The sequence below is a fragment of the Tamandua tetradactyla genome, chromosome 7 (genome assembly GCF_023851605.1).
Source record: "Tamandua tetradactyla isolate mTamTet1 chromosome 7, mTamTet1.pri, whole genome shotgun sequence".
Taxonomy (NCBI): Eukaryota; Metazoa; Chordata; class Mammalia; order Pilosa; family Myrmecophagidae; genus Tamandua; species Tamandua tetradactyla.
This window is the reverse complement of record NC_135333.1, coordinates 121,265,086-121,286,909: the sequence shown is the minus strand read 5'-3', so window position 1 is coordinate 121,286,909 and position 21,824 is coordinate 121,265,086. Positions and strand designations below refer to the sequence as shown.

Below are 21,824 nucleotides of genomic sequence, written 5' to 3'. Positions count from 1 at the left end.
TGGAATTTATTATTGTCTATAATTGAGCAGTACTATGTACCAGACAGAGCACTAGGCTTTGTGAATAGAGGGGTGAACAAATTAAAGCCCCTATTTTCACAGACCTATATTCTAATATTTGAAACAGATAATTAATCCTAGAAAAATTATTATCATTGTGTGCTATGAAGAAATGTTAATCATGGTAAAGGGAAATAGAATAAAGGAGTTACTATAGAATGAAAGGGCACATGCAAAGAAATACACGTGAAAGAAAATATGGCAACATATTACAAGATGAATAATAACAACTCTGCATATATTGAAATGCATATTTCAAAAATCTCAGGCATAGGTATTATTTGTGTCCCCTAGAATTATACAGATATAATTTGGATTTGAAATATTTTAGGATAGTTGTTATTCATTCCCTCGTTTTTCAGATCAGGTACTCCCATTGATATAAATAACAGCCGTTATTGCACAGTTATTACCTGCATAGGATTTAAATTTTTAAATCTAGAAATTAATTTAAGATTCAGCATTACTTAATGTCTGACTTCGGCATAGTCTATCTATATATTTTTAAATAGCTTCTGGTTTAAATGGAAAGGGCTTTCATTTGATTTACAGCTGAATAGTAAGTTTGGAAAATTTTTAAGTCAAAACATGAATACCTTTATTGAAGGTCAATAATATATCCCTGGAAATATCATATATGTTGCTAAAATATATACCTATTTCTAGAGATTAAAAAATAGAGAATTCAAACATTGTCTATTTCAGACACATCTATATACAAAACACATGAAGATACTGTATTTCCAAAATGAATTCCTAGCTGAATATTTTGAGGTTGGACAAGATCGAAGAATTAAGTTTAAGAATTAAGTGATTCTAGCAATGGATAAAGAAATATAATACAAGAAATAAGACTAAAAGACTGCTTCTGATAGACTTTAATCAAAATCAACATGTAAAATTAAAGTAAATGTAGTAGTTGACATATGTGGCACTTTTCAATAAGCTTTAGTGATATGCTTTTATAAAAGCCAAAACTATTATTTTAAGGTAATAAAAACCTGATTTCTTACTATATTGTTCATGGCTTGTTTCACTTGTTTATTTCTTAGAGTATATACTAATGGATTTAAGACAGGTACAATTGAGGTGCTAAGTACTGCCACCCCCTTGTTTAAAGATACCCTTTCCTCTGCAGAATGTTTAAAAATGCAGCTGCCATAAGAGATAGAAACAACAATCATGTGGGAGAAACAGGTACGCAAATCCTTCTTCCTCTGGACAGAAGGGATCTTCAGAACTGTTCTTATGATATTTGCATAGAAGAATATCACCAGAGCCAATGTAAGCAAGAGTGTGACAATGGCTAAAATAAAACTTAACAGTTCTATCACATGTGTATCTGTGCAGGAGAGCTTCAGGTCAGGAGAATAGTCACAGATAAAGTGGTCAATAATATTGGCATCACAGAATTCCAACTCCAGGCCCATGATAAGGCCAGGAGAGATGGTTAACAGCCCACTCAACCAAGAGCTGAGGACCAGCTGGGTGCAGACTCTGCTGCTCATAAAGGTGGCATAATGAAGGGGTTTGCAGATGGCCACATAGCGGTCATAGGACATGGCAGCCAACAGGAAAAACTCCGATGCACTCAAGAAGATGAAAAAAAACAATTGCGTTACACAAGCATCATAGGAAATTGTTTTATCCATAGTCACAATGCCAACCAGGAATTTAGGGATGCAGGTAGATGTCCATGAGATTTCTAATATTGAGAAATTCCAAAGGAAGAAATACATGGGTGTTTTGAGGTGGGAATCCACCAGGGTGAGCAGGATGATTGTCAGATTTCCAGTGATACTCAGTAAATATGTTAGAAATAGAAAAAGGAAAATTGCAATTTGCCAATTGGGGTCATCTGTCATCCTAGTAGAATGAATGTTGTCACCAGTGTATGGTTCTTCATGGCTAAATTCCTTCTGAACTCAGCAGATCAGGGAAAAATAGATAATTATTTTTAAATTTAAAAGTCTTCACTGCATATAGATTTGAGAGTAGCCTGAAAGAGCCAAGTAACACAATTTTGAAACATTTTTCTGTAAATTTGTTTGTCTATGTTTTTTGTTTTTCCATTTATAAGACGTGGGAATATTCAGAAATATATGGGGGTCCAGTGCTCATCCTTCATCATCAGTGACACCTTTTTCAGACCTTTGTGCTCCTCTGTTTTTAGCCTTTTCACATAGGTGTCAGAATCACAGGCTTAATCCTCTTAATCTCATCTCCTTCCCTTTCTACTCATTTTCTGACTTTTCTTTTCATTTCTCATTTACTTTGCAACAGAATGAATTTAATATCTTCTTTTGTAAGTATCTTGAAGTTTCTCTGATATAAGTTTTGTTTAAAATTATGAGAGGTAATTAATGCAATTTTACTGAATCCACAAGAAGTTATGCTATTTTTTTATGTTGGTTTGATTTATTCCTTTATTGTTAAAATAATCTCTTGCTCAATTTCTTTCAGCAAAGTATACATATACTGTTAAATGGTAGACTTAAGGCAGCTAATCATGCCTGAATTTTTTTTTGTTAATTTTTAGAAATTTGGCCACATTCTGAGGATACTATTTCTGGATAGTCTTTGTGTTCCATATTGTCAATTTGAAATTTTTTCAGTGGAAAGAGCTTTTATGAATTTTAGCACAATATGAATCAGAAGGCATGAAATTTGCATTTATTTTTCTCAAATGCCCAATTTCTTTCAACTTTATTATATCAATATAAGAAATACAATTTTATATCCAGTAACAAGCAAGCCTTCCCTAAATATAATGGGATATTCACTAGTCACTATTTTTAATATAAATTATTGGGGAATGCTTTTCATGGTGTTAATTTAAGAGAGAAATTCATAAATCAGTCTTTTCAATATGCATATTAAATGTTCATCTTGGATTATACATATATATTAATTAATTCTAATTCTGGATTTAATTATCTTAATCTCATGATCACATTTAAGGAATAGAAAGGATTACATTGCAACTACTTTGTTCCAAAACAACAAAATGCTGAAAATACTAACTTTTCATGATCTGCACAGTGGGAACTTTTCCTTTGTATTATTAAACAAAATGTAAAAGGAATGATATTTCCAATAAAATATTTATTTCTTTCTAACCTACGATTATTCTTTACTTCCAACTCTCAACTCCTCATTCACATTAAAATCCAGGAATGTTTAATAAAAATTCAAACCCTAATGAATTTCCATCTCTAATTAGCATACATGGCATTTTCAAAACTGTTTTTCTGATTTCCCTACATATAAAACTGAATAGCTTCTGCATACACTATACTTAAAATCTAAAAATTTAATTTCTTGATCTATACTCAAAAAAATAGGTTGCTTTTTAAAGAAATCTGCCACTCAACTGAGCATTTAACAGGTTTTTTTATGATGCAAAGTGTTTTTATTCTCTATAGCATGATAGATTTATTTTTGCTTGTTATTACAAACAGGATATTTATTGAGATCTGGTGTGTAGGACCTTGGGACTTCTTGCAGAAAAGATACTAATTGGATATCATCATCATTAACTATTAAAAGAAAAATTAAACCTCTCACTACAGCATCTATAGGGAAATATGAAATGTTGCCGTCTATAGGGAAATATAAAGTGTTGCCATTAAGATCGAATCTAATTCTTAGAGTGGAGAGCTAAAACTTGTTATAAACAATGTTACATTTATCAAGGTATGACAACGTAGAAAAATATATGTTTTCTTAAATAGAGAAAACTGGAGCTCTCATTTTTTATTCCAAACAGAAAATCAGAATAGAATGTTGACAATCAGAATAGAATGTTGACAAATGACAACATTGTTTATAGCCTTCAATTTACTGACTATTTACCAGGTCTTAAAATATGTTTCCTTGGGTTCAAACATACTTTCATTCACCCTCTTCATACAACCTCTTAGTGTCAAATATCCATTATATACCAAAAGGGCAACCAGGAAAACAATATCGTACTTGAGTTTTTAGACAGTATGTAAAAATAGAAATTTAATTGACTTAAAGCTATTTACAGAAAAAAGCATTTGGAGAACTATATACATATCCCCTAAATCATGGAGATGATCTGTTCTTTCATTTAACATAGTGCAAAATTAGAGGAAATGGAAGAAGAATAAATATTTTATGTTTACTGTTTATTGCACAAAACATAATTGAAATGTGTAAAGGGTGATGAAAAATATTGTGAATTGGTACCAAAAAAAGTTAGAGATTTGCTGTAGAGATCGATGCCCATGTCTGATTAAAATATATCTATAGGCAAGCAGTTATCTTTGGGGAAGATTACACATGTTTTAGAAAATATGTACTAAGCTAATGAGAAAATATGTACTAATAGTACATATGTACTTAGTACATACTTAATATGTACTAACCTAATATGTACTTAGCTAATGAGAAAACTGTTTTACTTTTATGCATTAATATATGCTCTTATATGGGTTTTGAAATCAACAGAGAAGGATGGCATGTATGTTACAGTTTGATAAGAGAAACAAAACCACTATGAATGATATAGAATAAAATAATTTTTAAAGAAATAAAAGTATCAAGTCATAGATAGCCTTAAAAAATCCAAAGGCTTTTGGTCTGATCACTGGGCAGTGCTTTGATCAGCTACTTCAGATCATCAGAACCAGCTCTGAGGGAGGCAATGTTCCAGTTCCCCTCAGACAAATACAGGATAAAGGAACCATAAGGGTGACTATAAATATAAGAGATGTTTATTATATATATATTTTTGGTATGCTATTGCACTTCTTATTTCTTGTAGGTCTAAAATGCAAATCTGTAAAAAATGATAATAAATCTATGGTTTTGGAAATAAAATGTATAATGAGAAAATCTGTAGCAAAGACAACAAAAGGTAGATGGACAAAGAGGTGTAAGTATAGTATATGCTACTGAAGTTAAGGTATCAAACAAATATGATTGTGATATATTTAGGATGTTAAATTTTAATCTAATAAGCATTACAAAGAAAATATGCAAAAATGTGTACAAAAAGAAATGAGAAGGGCCACAAAATGGTAAAATACAAAAACCAAAATAAAATAAATATGAAGTAGGCATGGACAGAAGAATTGAGGGACAAAACAAATATAAAACAAGAACATGCAGCAATGGCCGAAGAAAGCACTGCATTTTCAGTAGTTGTTTTAAATTTAAAAGGGTTAAACTCTCCAAAGGTTAAAGATAAAACACATGACCCAAACTTATGTTTCTTACAGAATATACCTCCAATTCAAAGACAGGTAGGCTGAAATATTAATATGAAATAAAATGGACTTTGTGACAAAAAATTAAATAAAGTTAATAAAAAAGAATATACTGAAAAGAGGGCCCAATCAACAAACAGAATTTACTACATATATATATTCAGCTAATGACAGAGCCACAAAATATATGAAGCATCTATCGACAGATATTTAGGGAAAAGTAGATGATTCTTCCTCTACTTTTTAAGCAGTTAAAATTTAAATATACCAATTTCAATAATGGATGGACAGAGCATCTAGAGAAATGATTAGAAAGGAAATAGAAAACTTAGAACTATAAACCAACTAGATCTAACACTTCACCCAATAGCAGCAGGTGCTATTCTACTCTAGTGCACATGGATCACTCTCTAGGATAGACCACGCAATTATCTAATATAAAGGTGTCAATACATTTTAAAATATTGGAATCATACACTATATTTTTTTCTGACAACAATGGAATGAAGCTAGAAATCGATAATAGAGGAAAATGGAAAATTCACAAATGCATGGAAATTAAATAATGCACTATTAAACAACCAATGGGTCAAAGAAGAAATCAAAGGGAAATTAGTAGCTATGTTGATGGAAATTAAAATGAAAACACAACACACCCAAATGTATGGAATGAAACTTATGTGTTGAAAGGGAAACTTATAGCTTTAATGATTACATTAAAAAGCAAAACAATGTCAAATCAGATACCTAACCTCATAACTAGATAATCTAGAAAGCATTGAGCAAGCTATAAACAAAGCAAGCAAAATGAAGGAAATAAGAAAGATTAGAGCAGATACATGAATTAGAAAATAACTAATATAGAGAATCAATGAAACTAAAAAAATTCATTCTTCAAGAAAATCAACAAACCCTTAGCAAGCTTGACAAAGTAAAGAGGAAGGATACAAAGGATAAATAAAAGCAGAGATATTACTACTTATGCAAAGAAATAAAAAGAATGATAAGGTGATTCTACGAGCAGCTACATGCTAAAAAATTAGATAACATAGATGAAATGGAAAAAATTCTGAGAAATTATCTCCACTGACTCAAGAAGAATTAGAAGTTCTCAGCAGACCTATAAGAAAGAAAGAATCAGTAATGAAAAAATGTCAGGAAAAATCCCAGGACCACCTGCTTTCACTGGTGATTTTACTAAACATTTCATGGTGGATTAACACCAACACTAACGCTTCCAAAATACTGAAGAGGAAGGAATATTCCCAAACTCATTTATAAGGCCAGCATCACCCTCATACCAAAGACACAAAAATGTTGAACTAGAAAAGAAACTTCCAGACTATATCCCTTATGAATATAGATGTAAACCTTCTTAATGAAATATTAATAAACTGAATCCAACAGTATTTAAAATAAACATACACCACAGTCAAGTGGGACTCATCCCACTTATGCAAGAATAGTTCAGCATAGGAAAATCAATTAACATAATGCACCTCATTAAATGAGTAAAGGAAAAAAACACAAGATTATCTCAATTGAAGCAGAAAAGTTGCCCTTGCTTGATAAAAACAGTTAGAAAAAATAGAAAAAGAAGGAAACTTCCTTAAAATGATAAAGAACATGTATGAAATACCCACTGCTAGTATCATACTTAATAGCGATAAGCTGAAAAATTTCCCTCTAAAAGCAGGGAGAAGAAATGGATACCCACTGTCACCACTGCTATTCAAAATTCTATTGGCAGTTCCAGTCATAGCATTAGGTAATATAAAAAGTTATAAAATCATCTGAAATGGAAGAAGCAAAACTTTTGTTCCTTGCAGATAACATGAATCCTATATGAAGAAAAATCTGGAAAGATCTACAACAAAGCTATTATAGTTCATAAATTAATTTAGCAAAGTGGTGGTCTAAAATATTAACAAGCAAAAACCATTACTGTTTCTGTGCACTACTAATGAATAATCTGAAGAGGAAATCATGAAAGAAATTTTATATACAACAGCCGCTAACACAATGAAATATCTAGGGACACATGTAACCAAGGATGTAAAGGATGTTGTGGTTTGGAGCTATGTACTCCAGAAAAACATGTTCTTGAACTCAAACCCCTTCTTTAGATGTGACTCCATTGAAAGTAGGACATTTTGAAGATGTTTTCAGTGAAAGTGTGGCCCACCTCAATTAGGATCGTGTGGGGCCGAGAAATGGTTTATTGTAAACAGCCTGCTAAGATGGCCACCTTAACTGCTTCCAGGCCTGAAATTCCAGAGAAGCATGACACAGCATAGCTGTAGCCCTAACATAGCACCTGTTATGTAAACCAATAATGTAACATATATCCAATCATGTGTCCATGAATGATGTCATCTGTGGAGAGTCGCCTCCCGGGTCTGGCCTAGTGGACACGCTGCGGCCTGCTCTAGAGTTCCCCCCCGCCCATCGAGTGAGTCAAGATGGCGCCCGCATCCTGTTTCCGCGTATGACGCACGCGCCCACCAACCCTATCTTCCAATCACCTCTGTATACGTGGCACTAACCTATTGGGTTTGGGCACAGTATATAAGAGGTTACCCGGACAGGGTGGGGGAAGACGACCCATAGGGAGCCGTACCTGACGGCCGCATAGAGGTTGTTCCCCCGCGGGGTATTCTGTCCCGCGCGGGATTTGTAACAGAGCTTGCAAGCTTAGCTCCAGTAAAGGTCTGTGCTCACAACTGCAGCGTGTCTCGAACCCGTGTCTGTCACTTGAGTCGGTTTGTCTGCGTCTGTCTCTCTCTCCCTCCTGTTCCCTCCGCCGGCCGGGGATCAGAAGCTGAGCGAGACGGCGCCGGACAAGTGGTGGCCCGTACGGGGACCCTCCTCTCTCGACACCTCTTCTGCAAGGAGAGCCGTACTGTCTCTTCTTGAACTGAGAAGGACGTGCATCCTGAGCTCGCAGCGGACTTCCCGCGCCTGATCACCGCGAGAAGGTGAGTACTTCTTATTACGTGAGAGTTAAGGCCCGCGGGCTTTCAGGTAGCCCCGGGGACTCGGAAGAGCTCTCCGAGTGATTAAAGTACAGTGCCGACTGCAAACATGGGGCAGTCCGGAAGTTCACCTTTGTTAGCTCCCTTAAAGACCCTTTTGAAGCAGCGGGGCATCTCAGTTAAGAAGAGTTCCCTCCTGCGGTTCCTTGACGATGTTGCTACCTTTGCCCCTTGGTTCGCCCATTCCGGTAGCCTCAGCTTGCCTTCTTGGATAAAACTTGGTAACGACATAAATCGGGCGCGCCGGACGGGCCTATGCATGGACCCGATCCTAGTCCCCATCTGGGAGACCGTCCGTGCCTGTCTTGAGACAGAAGCTACGGGCCTTAGTCCATCCCCTGCCCTGCTACAGGCGCGGCACGCGCTTCAAGAGACTCGGTCGGCTTCGTCAGCGGACGGCTCCTGTGAAAGTGAGCCGCCCACTTGTAAGCCGCCAGAGTCTGGCGCTAGTTCAGACGACTCTGACTCAGAGTCAGATGGTGACGAGGCCGAGAGTGCAGGCACACCTCTGCTGATCGATCTGGGGGGGCTCCCGGTCTCGCCCCCGCTGCCCTCCGCCCCGCCCGCGCCTACCGCTGCGCCCCTAGAGACGCGGCGCCTTCCGGTGGATGGTAGGCAAGGGCTCCCTCGAGTGGCAGCATCAGGTAATTCCGTCTGCCCTCCATTGCGAGATGCGGAGCCCCCTGCAGGCTGGTCATGGGAAGGGCAGTTACAGCCGTACCCCCCGCCTGCGTACGCGAGCCCTCGAGACCTTATGTCACCAAGTGATGGAGGGAGACATTTCTGGAAATGGAACCCCTTTTCAGCCTTTAGACCTTTCGGTATGATGGGTGGTTACCAGCCGCTTAAGCCAGAACCAGTCTCAGAGACGTACCCGGTTATTATCAATCCCCAAGGTAATAACCAGTATGAGCCATATGATTACAAAGTTTTAAGGGAATTGAGGCAAGCTGTCCATCAGTATGGCCCCAATGCTCCTTTTACCTTGAATATGGTTGAAAACCTTTCCACCCTGAATCATACGCCCGCAGATATATATCAGCTGGCCCGTGCTTGCTTGCCCCAGGGCCGATACATAGATTGGAAAGCATGGTTCGAAGAGTTAGCGGAGGAGCAAGCTGCGAAAAACGCAGCGGGGAGACATGGCGGATGGAATGCAGATATGCTATTGGGGAAAGGTGCCCACTCTCAGAATCAAACAGGGCTCCCTCAAGAAGTCTACGCCCAGATTTTCCGTTGTTTCGTAGGAGCCTGGAAAAAGCTGACAGGTGAGGGAGAGGCTCAAGCCTCACTCAGCAACATACATCAGGGCCCCACAGAACCCTTCGTGGATTTTGTAGCCAAAATGCAAACTGCGGCTGAGAGAATTTTCTCAGATCCAGGAGTGGCAGAGACTGTAGTTAAACAAATGATATTTGAGCAGTGCAACAAGGAATGTAAAGTTATCCTAGCACAAAACAGAGGAAAAAACCTGATGGAATGGGTTCGGCTCTGCAGAGATGCTGGTAGCCCGTTAACTAATGCAGGTCTAGCTGCCATGCTAGCCAGCTCCTTACAAGTAGCTGCAAAGAAATCCAAAGACCTAGGAACAAAGCCAAGAGGATGTTATCATTGTGGCCAGTTGGGACACATTAAGAGAAACTGTCCCAATAAAGGCCAACCACCTGCCACTCAACAGTTTGGTAGACCATATGCCGCAACCAGGCTATGTGGCCGTTGCCACAAGGGACCCCATCGTGCAGAAGACTGTAGGTCAGCCTTCAATGCGCAGGGTGTGCGCCTTTCTGGCCGTCCTGAACAGGACCCAAAAAACAGGCAGAGGGGGTCCACCCTTTCGGTGGACCCCCCTGCATGCCATCCGGCGACACAACACCCGTCCAAATTCGCGCATCCCCTGGATCAGCAGGACTGGACCTCTGTGCCACCTCCAGACTCGTACTGACCCCCTCCATGGGTGTCCAGTTGATAGGGACCTCCTTTAAAGGGCCCTTACCAACGAAGACTGTTGGGCTCATAATAGGGAGGGCATCCACAGCCCTGAAAGGACTAACAGTCATACCAGGCGTTGTAGATTCAGATTTCACAGGTTACGCCCAAATTATGGTACAATCTCAGCAAGGTACTCTGGTCATTGCAAAAGGTGATAAGCTGGCACAGCTCTTGCTCTTACCCAGCTTACATACATTCTTTCCAAGTAGACCCAGACAGAGAAGAGATAAGGGATTTGGGTCTTCTGGAGAAGTTTTTGAGGGCCTCCATATGTCTCTGGAGTCTCGACCCATGCTGACTATTAAGGTACAAGGCAGATCCTTCCTGGGCCTGCTAGATACCGGGGCCGATCGATCAATTATAAGACAACAAGACTGGCCCTCCACCTGGCCGACGTGCAAGGCGGAGGACACCATTAGAGGAATAGGCCAGGTCTCAGCACCCATGCTGAGTGCCACTGCCCTCCACTGGGCAGATGAGGAAGGACATCAAGGTAGTTTTCAGCCTTATGTATTAGCCCTGCCCGTTTCCCTGTGGGGAAGAGACATTCTAACCCAGATGGACGTTACCTTGACCAGTGGCTGCTCTCCAACTTCTAAGCGCTTGTTAAAAGGAATGGGATATGTCCCCGGCAAAGGCTTAGGAGCCTCATTGCACGGGCGCGCAAGGCCTATACAAGCTGTCTCCAATTCTGACAGACGAGGCCTGGGTTTTTCCTAGGGGCCACTGAGGAGAGATTCCCACCCACACCTATAAAACTAAGGTGGAAAACTAAGACTCCAGTCTGGGTGCCTCAGTGGCCCTTATCACAGGAAAAACTCTCAGCATTACACACTCTAGTGTCATATCAGCTAAAAAAGGGCCACATCATTCCCTCCACATCACCTTGGAACACCCCTATTTTTGTCATAAAGAAAAAATCAGGCAGATGGAGATTGTTACATGATTTAAGAGCCATTAATAATTGCATGGAGTCCTTAGGACCTGTTCAGATGGGGTTGCCCCTTCTCTCAGCTCTGCCAGAGCATTGGCCTATTTTCATCTTAGACATCAAAGACTGCTTCTTTTCTATCCCACTTCACCCTGAGGATACCCCAAAATTTGCTTTTACTGTGCCCTCTCTAAATCAAGAGGAGCCCTGTCACCGTTTTGAGTGGACAGTCCTGCCCCAGGGCATGACTAATAGCCCTACCATGTGCCAACTGTATGTTGCTACAAAGCTGGCCGATACTCGGCGACAGTTCCCCCAAGCAAAAATCCTTCATTATATGGATGACATCCTGCTGACTCATGAAGATACAGATCTCCTTGAGACAGTTCTGTCACACCTAGTCCTTACACTTAGAAAAGCCCACTTAGAAGTAGCCCCTAAAAAGATCCAAATGACAGAGATCGCCACCTTCCTGGGGACCAAACTTATGCCTACTCATGTCTCCCCCCAAAAGGTGTCTCTCAGGCTAGATAACATACACACCCTCAATGACTTGCAAAAACTCATGGGGGATATAAATTGGATTCGCCCGTATCTAAAATTACCCAATGCCGAATTAATGCCTTTATTTAACTTACTAAAAGGAGATTCGAACATAACTTCGCCCCGGCACTTCACCCCCGAGGCGAGGCAAGCACTATACCGAGTAGAACAGGCACTCAGCAGCGCCGCTTTAAAGAGAATAAATCCCGACGAGTCTTTTGAAGCCTGCCTGCTGCCAACAGAGTCACAGCCCACGGCGGTGCTGTGGCAACAGGGACCATTACTCTGGATCCATCCCGGAGTTTCTCCAAAAAAGATTTTAGAGCATTACCCTACCGCAGTTGCAGAACTAGCCCTAGAAGCCATCAAGAAGGCCATACAACATTTTGGCCAACCACCCAAAAACCTCAGGGTGCCTTACTCTCTCCAGCAAATTGAAGTACTTACCGGGTGCATAGATCAATGGGCCGTTCTCCGGTGCACCTTTTTGGGATGTATTGACAGTCAATACCCTAAAGACCCCCTCTTACAATTTGTTACCCGACATCCAGTGATCTTTCCCAAAGTGACTTCGCCTAAGCCACTAGCGAGCGCCCTCACCGTGTACACGGATGGCTCCAGCTCCGGTACAGGGGCGTATTGTGTGGAAGGGGACACTCCCAAAACAGTATTTTTTCAACCACAAAAACCTCAGTGGGTTGAATTGCAAGTCATTATTACAGTCCTGAAAGAGTTTCCTGGCCCCCTGAATATTATCTCTGATTCCATTTATGTCGTAAATTCTCTACAAATTTTAGAAACTGTGGGCATTATAAAATGTTCCTCCACAGTGAGCACATTCTTTCTCGAGCTTCAAGAGACAATACGTGCTAGACAACATCCCTTTTACACAACTCATATTAGGGCCCATACAGGCCTGCCTGGTCCCATGACACAAGGAAATCACATAGTAGATGTGGCCACTCGACAGCCACACGTCTTCCCCGCGCTGACACCATATCAGCAAGCCCGAGAGTTCCATGCCAAATTTCATATCAATGCAGGTACCCTAGCTAAGCGGTTTAGTATTCCGCGTGCAGCGGCTAGAGATATAGTCCGAGCCTGCAGGGATTGTGCAGAACAAAGAGCAGTCCCTTCGGTTGGAGTTAACCCTAAGGGCCTCATCCCAGGAGACATTTGGCAAATGGATGTCACTCATCATTCAGAGTATGGTAAAATTAAATACCTGCATGTGTCAGTAGACACATGTTCTCAGATATTATTTGCCTCTGCTGAGACAGGAGAAAAAGTCCACCAAGTCATTGCACACTGCCTTGCCGCTTGGGCAGCGTGGGGTAAGCCAAAAATATTAAAGACAGATAATGGACCTGCTTACACCAGTAGGACCTTCCAAAAATTTTGTGATAATATGGAAGTACAATTAAAACATGGCATCCCTTACAACCCTCAAGGACAAGGAGTCATTGAGAGAGCTCACAGGTCTCTCAAAGACTTACTAAAGAAACAGAAAGGGGGAATAGGTCACGGCCTGTCCCCAAAGGCTCAACTGTCTATAGCCTTGTTTACGTACAATTTTTTAAATGAAAATTCACAGGGAATGACACCTGCCCTTCAACACACCACTCCGAGTCCTCCACATAGAGGTCTAGTCCGATGGAAGGATGTCCTGTCGGGACAGTGGCAAGGCCCTGACCCCGTGCTCAGCTGGGCCAGAGGCTCTGTTTGTGTTTTTCCCCAGGAGCCAGGACGTCAACCAGTGTGGGTTCCGGAAAGACTGGTGAGAACCGTGACATCGCCCGAGGAGGCCACGGAGCTGTTGCCCAAAAAACCAACAAGCCTTCAACCTGAACCATCAGATCAGGCCTCCAACTCTGCTGATGACGGCGGCGACTGACGAGATGGCAACAAAAACGCCGGTCACCCTTCGACTGTTTAGAAGGGGGGACCAGTTTTAATACCCCCCGCTCTCCCAACAGGTGGAATCAGACCTTAAAGTGCTTGGGAAGATCAAGTTAACCCCCGTTGCCTTCGACCTTTCCAAACTGGGCGAGACTGTACAAAGTCTGTGGAACCGAGTCACCTCTTGGTTCTCTTGGCCCAATTTGACTACTTGGATTCTCATAGCGGTGGGACTATTAGTGGGATTAGTCACTGTTAAATGCTTGTTAGAACGCTTGTTCCAGACACAGCAGCAATTGCGTGTTACTACCATGTTGGCTATGTCACTCGCCCCTGGTGCTCCTGACAACGACCGCCCTGCTGCCCAGTCCCCCATTTCACCGTATGACCCATCCCGGCCACTCAGGGCGGGACGCTCGAAAGCAAGACCCGCTGCAAGGCCCATGGCTGTGTCCCGGGTATAAAAGGCGGCACCAGCAGTCATAATTTTGGTCGTAGGCTGATCTCTTAGGCGAAGTCGCAGTCCTGGCCAGACTAGACTCCAGCCATTGCACAGAGACACCTAGCGACACTCTCGATTCTGGTTGCCGCTCTCCTGCCCCCCCCCTCATAACCCAGTTGCGAGGCGAAGCACTGCAGGGAGAGTCACGTGGTTTCCAGCTCACGGGCTCTCCGGTCTCTATATGAGGTGGCATTCTGGTTGGTGCCTAGCAAGCCTAGTCCAGACTCCCCAAAGCACCAAAACATGTAGTGGGCCACTCAGGCCCACGGGAGCACACTCATCAATGGAGACACTGGGTCAAAATAAATAAAAAAAGGGGAGATGTGGAGAGTCGCCTCCCGGGTCTGGCCTAGTGGACACGCTGCGGCCTGCTCTAGAGTTCCCCCCCGCCCATCGAGTGAGTCAAGATGGCGCCCGCATCCTGTTTCCGCGTATGACGCACGCGCCCACCAACCCTATCTTCCAATCACCTCTGTATACGTGGCACTAACCTATTGGGTTTGGGCACAGTATATAAGAGGTTACCCGGACAGGGTGGGGGAAGACGACCCATAGGGAGCCGTACCTGACGGCCGCATAGAGGTTGTTCCCCCGCGGGGTATTCTGTCCCGCGCGGGATTTGTAACAGAGCTTGCAAGCTTAGCTCCAGTAAAGGTCTGTGCTCACAACTGCAGCGTGTCTCGAACCCGTGTCTGTCACTTGAGTCGGTTTGTCTGCATCTGTCTCTCTCTCCCTCCTGTTCCCTCCGCCGGCCGGGGATCAGAAGCTGAGCGAGACGGCGCCGGACAGTCATCTGTTGGTAAAGTGTCACTTTTATGTAATTTAACATATAAATTACTATTTATATGCTAAATAGTAATACCTCAGGGGAAAAAGAGACGGGGGGGGGCGGGGAGAGCAAAAAGCAGAGCAGAAGGAATGATTAAAGATAACCACTGTACCAGAGGCTTCTTTGCTTTCTTTCAGTTTGTGACCAGACCAGAGCAACCGAACCTTGAGATACGAATGTGACCCTTGGTGTAATCAGCAGGATGAGTGGTGAATGGCCCCTCCACCAAGGAAGCCAGACTGGGTGGGATGTGGCCTTCCACAAGCCTGTGGCATCCCATAGCAGCTGTTTGCTGTGGTGGTCTGCTCCGGAAATTTAAAATCATGTGAATTCCACCCAGCCAAGGCTTTAAAGGACTTGAAAGCTGGCATCCAGTTTCCCCATCATGGTATAGTGGGTAAAGTTAACCATGGTGTGAGAACAGCAGTGAAAGCACAAATCTGGAGACTCCAAAAGAATCAAGATGAACTGAAAGCCCAAATCCGAGCCCTGGATGAAGTGGCAGCGCTGGAGCTGCCTGAAATGGAGGGAATCAGGAGCAAGTTGGCACCTTCCCAAGTCTAGCACCCCTCACTTTCTCCATGCCTGCCCCAAGGTGGAGTGTGAGCAGCCCTTGGCTCCAGGGGGTGGACCAGTGGACTCCCCACCACACACAGGTCTGCCGACAGATAATACAGATGACATACACACCAGAAGGGATTCTGACTTCTCATCAAGCAGGTATGGCAGAACCCTGGAGAAAAGACTCCTGGTATGGCTGTTGCATCTGTGAGAGAGTAGTTCTGATAGCCTAGAACTCTCAGAAAATGAAAATCACAATTAGAAATGTAAATGTGGAAGAACAGGATAAGGAATGTATCCAGTAAAGCAAGGGGTGGAGCTGCCATCAGAATGAAAGCAGCCCTGTGAGTGGAGAGGGGCTGGCGAAGCCCCATCAAAATATCACAGTTACAAACGAGAGAAACTTTATAGCTGCAGGGGTGAATCCAGAGACAATTGATTAACAGCCCAATGAAGTTTTATTGGCCTTGTAAAAAGAATTGTCCATGGAGCAGTGGTTACCTAAAGTAAAAGAATAAAAAGCAGGTTAGCAGGTTAAGTCAGGCTCCTTGCTCACGTGACATTTTACACCAGTGCAGCTCAGATAACCTAACTTAATTGACTGCTACTGCAGGCAGGCCTGGTGGGCTGGAGAGATGGGGAAGTGAAGGAACTTTCAAAATAGTTGTCTCCCTGCAATATACAGCATGGGTGGCCTGTAGACACATAGGCAAAATGCACTTTTATGTATGGAAAGCCAGACTGATTTGATGGCCTCTGACTCACTTTGATGGATATGGAGAGCACACGGTCCATATGAAACAAGCCAGGATAATGCCTGGCAGTGGTTGCTTGCTGCCCTGAGCCCTGAAGACATGTTAAGGTGAGGCAATAGTGGTTGCCTAGAAGCCATGAGAAAATTGGGCAAATGATCTTACCATTGGGAAAGGCAGAGATCCTGAAGATGACTCATAGTCCTTGTAACTCCCTGGTTTGGCCTATCCAAAAATGGATAGGAAAATGATGGGTGATTACCATGATATTGTATGTTATAGTATGTACATAGGACAAATCAATAAAGATATAAGGCATTGCCTCACTTCTTAGTCACAAAATAAATTACTTTCTCAAAATCAGTTTAATGGAGGTCATTTAAACAGGGCATAAAGCAAATAGTAACACAACTGGTGCTGCTGACAGAAGCATTATGGCAAGCAAAGCAAATCTATACTTAGAATAAGTATATTCTTATACTTACATGGTATACCATTGAGTACAAATAAATATTCCTTCTATGAAGGATGGTTTGTAAGAATTAATAATTTGAGGTGAGGAAGCTAGTTGCTCTCCTTAATACTCAGATCTTTTTCAAAAGTTCAGCATTGTTCTCTGTTATTGGCAGGTTTGATATTGAGGGGCTATAGTAGCCAGATAACCCCTAGTATACTTGTGAGTAGAGTCAATCCTTGCCATCAATGCCATTCTATTTTTGAAACTATTAAACCAATATTGAAGGGAATTGTTAAGGAAAACTGCATGGCTTTCTCAGAGTGGGTCACCTTATCACCTAGATTATTATGTCTCTTGTCTGCAGGGATATATTGTTGAAAATTCATGGCACACAAATGTCTAAATATTCGGGTTCCATTGCAAACATTTCATTCATAAATTACCATTTATGTTTCTGAAACTGAAAATATACAATCCTCACTTTGATATACAGCTATTCCTGAGTGGAATATAATAATTCTGTCATTTACTTGTAGCTAATTATGAATATTAGGAAATTGTGTTGATGTGCATTCCAGTTTCTGATAATGAATTCCTAATACATGCCCTCATTTCAATAAATCCAGCTCAATGAAAAGTTGTATTTCTTTTCTGGACTAGTGTCTTTGGAATGCACATCAACACAATTTCCTATATTTCTTTTAATTAGAAAAATTTTGTAACACTTTTCACAGATAAGACTCTTTCTTCTGATTGTGATTTGGTTTATGTGCTCCATCTTCCAGATAATACAGACTCTGATCTGAAGACCGTCCGGGAGTGGCAAGTTTGAAGATATAAGGAAAATTTTAAAGGTAACTCTTCAAATGAGGAAATTATAGGATTTCTAAAAACTCATGACTGCCTTATAAGGAAGAGGGGTGCTACTGTTTGCAAGGGAGGCTGTGTGGTACTTTTGGATTTAGATACTTGGAATCATCTATATCTACTCACAACTTGTGTTTAGGTTATTGTTTTCTAAGTCAGCATTCACTTGGTTGCTGTTTACTGTTGACTGTTTTCCAGATTTTTCAAATAACTGGTTCTTATAGTTTCTGAAAAAAAATGTTTTCAATGCTTCTTTGGGGAGACATGCATTTGGAAATTCTCTTCCATCTTGTGATGTCATCTCAGTGTTTAATGTTTGAGGAATTGAATTGTCAGACTGTTTTCAAAAGTGTTTGCATAAATTTATATTCTTGCAGCAATGTCTGAGGATTCTGATTTTTCCACATACTGATCAATAGCTATTATTTGTATTTTGAAAGATCAACATCATACAAGATACAAAGTTGTATTTCATTGGAATTTTGTTTGAAATTCTCTAAAGGTTAAAGATACTGAGCACTTTCTAATGTTCTCTGCAATTCTTTTATATTATCTCTCTCCACCACAGGTTTTGCAATTTCCTGATTGTTTCTGCATTTCTCCAACTATATTTTAATTTTCAAAGCTATATACCCTTTCCTCTCTATTATTTTTCTCAGTATCTTATAATTTACAATTATTCTATATTATTTCTACTACATTTTTATTTTGCAGTGTTTCAGGAAATACAAGATTGCTTACCCAGTTAATGCTTCTCCTAAATAATAATAGGAGCAGTCTTATTTTATACTTTCTTGTGTATCATCATGCTTTAAAATTGCAGTGTCTTATGATGAAACCAGAGATGACCAATAGGCCAAACTAACCCACCAAATTTGCTCCACAATCTTGCCAAATGGCCGGTTTTTCATTTCTTCATTTATAACTTTTAAGAGCTTAATTCATAACACAGTAGAAGTTTTTTATATAAGGTAAAACATCCATATTTTATCTTGCACATAACTTATGCTATCATATCTTAAATAACAAATTTATAACATTTACACATAATTTATTCTATTTTTACAAATTTATGCTGGTCATCATCCTTTGCAAACTGTACTTTACTTAATAAAGAGTAATGATGAAATATTTATATTCTTATATTTCCTATAATTTTACATTATATTCAATGAAATTAATCATCTCCATGGTTTAGAGGATTTGCAGACAGAAATCTAAATGGTTTTCCTTTTAGATGGCTTTTAGCTAATTATATTTCTATAATTAGGTATTTTCTAAAAAGATGAATATGCCGTTGTATTCCTGGCTGCAATTTTAGTGTATAATAAACATTTCACACTAAGAGGTTGTGTGAAGAAGGTAAGATTTAAGTAAGTTTGAAATCAAAAAGTCCATATTATGAGCCACCTGGTGAATATTCATTGAATCACAGTTTATAGAAAATGTTGTGCTCAATCAGAGGTTAAAATTCTATTCTGATTCTCCTTTTGGAATAAAAATGAAATCTCCAGTTTTCTTTTTTTTTAAGGAAAGAGATATTTTATCTAGGTTAACATAATTAGCAAAACCTAAGGTTGTTGTTTTGTTTTGCTAATGTTGTCAGAATGCAATATACCAGAAATGAATTGGCTTTTATAAAAGGGATTTATTAGGCTACAAATGTACAATTCTAAGGATGTGAAAATGTACAAACTAAGGCATCCAGAGCGAGATACCTTGACTCTGAAGAAAAGGCAGATGTTGTCCACGGTTTCTCTGTCACATGGGAAGGTACATGGTGACATCTGCTCTTCTTCTCTTCCAACCTCTGGTTTCGAAGGGCAAACTCATTCCAGTGGCTTTCTCTCTAAGTGTGTGTGTGTCCTCACTTGGCTTCTCTGGGTCAACTCTGGGTTTTTTCTCTCATCCTAGCATCTCCAAACATCTGTAACCAGTTCCATCTCTCTGGTCTCTGTATCAGCTCTCCAAGCCTCTCCTAACATCTGCGTCTAGGGGTCTGCTCTCTGTCTAAGCACTCAGCTCTTTCTATCTCTATGTGCTCTTTAAAGGATTCCAGTAAACTAATTAAGACCCACTCTGTATGGGTCAAGATCAATAAATTAAATTTCTAGATTTAGATAGACTGAACTCAGCCATTACTCAATCTTATGTGTAGGAAATCAGGAAAAACGTGTTTGAAAGTATGAATGCATGCTGATTAGAGAGAGACATCCATTGGGTTTTGCATATTTTATTAAACATTACTGAATTTTAATGTGAGGAAGTAGTTGAGAGATAGGAAGCAAAGAAATCATGGGTGAGAAATAAATATATATTTTACTGGAAAAATCATTCCTATGTCAGTTTTGTTCAATAATGCAAAGGAAAATTTTCACAATTTGGAAATCATGGAAAGTAAGCATTTTCAGCATTTTGTGTTTTTGTACAAAGTAATTACAATGGAATCCTTTCTATTCCTTATGTGATTATGAGATTAGACAATTAAATTTGGAAATAGAAACAAATATCTGTGTAATTCATGATTAACCTTTAATATGCATATTTAGAAGAACAATGAATTTCTCTATTGATAAAGCACCATGAAAAATACATCAATACATTTATTTAAAAAATAACTGATGGGTACATGTACTTTATATTTAGGGAAAGCTTGTATATTTAAATATTACTGAATATAAGATAGCATTTCCTACATTGATATAATAAGGTTGAAACTGATTGAAAAATTGAGTAAAATTATTCCTAATTTCATGCAAAATTTCAATTTGTGTATTATTTCTGAGTCACATTTTGCTAAAATTGATAAAAGCCCTTTCCACTCAAAAAGTTCTAATTGACAGTTACATGGAACACAAAATCCAACCAAAATTATTATCCCCAGAATAATACAGAAAACACCTAAATTAAAAAATACAGAAAAAAGCCTGAATAAAAAAATACTGACAAAACCTAAATAAAAACAAAAACTCAGGCCCGATTATCTGCTTAAAGTGTGCAAGTACTTAGGAAAAGTATACCATGCTGAAAGAAGCTGAACAGAAGATTATTTTAAGGATAAAGGAATAAAAGAATAAATCAAATCAACCTAAAAAAAAACATGTTTTCTTGTATTCTCAGTAATACTGCAAGAATTATTTATTGGTATCTTAAACAAGGCTTAAATCAGAGAAACTTACATATTTGTGTAAAAGGAAATATTAAAGCCATTCTGTTGCAAAGTAAAGAAGATCCAAGAAGATAATTTAGAAAAAGAGTAGCAAGAGAAGGGGATAAAATTAACAAGCTTCAGCTTGTGATTCTGACTGCTACTTAAAAAGGTTAAAGGCAGAGGAGCAAAAAAGTCTGAGATGGATGGTTAATGGGTACAACTGATGACTGAGGATGAGTAATTGATTCCTAAATATTTCTTGCATCTCCCCACTTCTTAGAGGTGGACAAAGAAACACCATAGATAATCAATTAATATCATAATAAACAGGAACATTTCCACTGAGTTAATTGGCTCTTTCATATCACTTTCAAATCTTTACTCAGTGAAGACTTTCCTACTGAAAAGTAAGTATCTGTTCTTTTCCCTAGATCTCATGTAATTCAGAAGGTATTACCTTGAAAAACATACAATGGTGACAACATTCATTCTATGTGGACTGACAGATGACCCCAATTGGCAAATTGTAATTTTCCTTCTTGTATTTCTAACATATTTATTGAGTATCACTGGAAATCTGACAATCATCCTGCTCACCCTGGTGGATTCCCACCTCAAAACACCCATGTATTTCTTCCTTTGGAATTTCTCCTTAGAAATTTCATTGACATCTGCCTGCATCCCTAGATTCCCGGTCAGTGCTCTGACTATGGATAAAACCATTTCCTACAATGCCTGTGTAAGCCAATTACTTTTTCTCATCTTGAGTCTATCAGAGTTCTTTCTGTTGGCTGCCATGTCCCTATGCCTGCTATGTCGCCATCTGCAAACCCCTTCATTATGCAACCATTATGAACAGCTGAGTCTGCAACCAAGTGCTTGTGAGCTCTTGGCTGGGTGGACTGTAACAGTCTCTTCTTGTCTGATCATGGGCCTGGGGTTGGAATTCTATGGTGCCGATATTACTGACCACTTTATCTGTGACTTCTCTCCTGTCCTGAAGCTCTCCTG

The 21,824-nt window shown here is 40.0% G+C and overlaps 1 protein-coding gene and 1 long non-coding RNA gene across 2 annotated transcripts in view; both read right to left on the bottom strand.

The window, feature by feature from the left end:
* LOC143690089 (uncharacterized) overlaps window positions 1–21,824 on the bottom strand; it is a 100,530-nt gene that overhangs the window by 25,025 nt on the left and 53,681 nt on the right. The window lies entirely within an intron of this gene.
* On the bottom strand, window positions 1,041–1,966 carry LOC143690088 (olfactory receptor 6C75-like). The gene is given in 2 exon segments (XM_077168081.1): window positions 1,041–1,924; window positions 1,927–1,966. Coding segments are annotated over 2 exon segments (924 nt in total).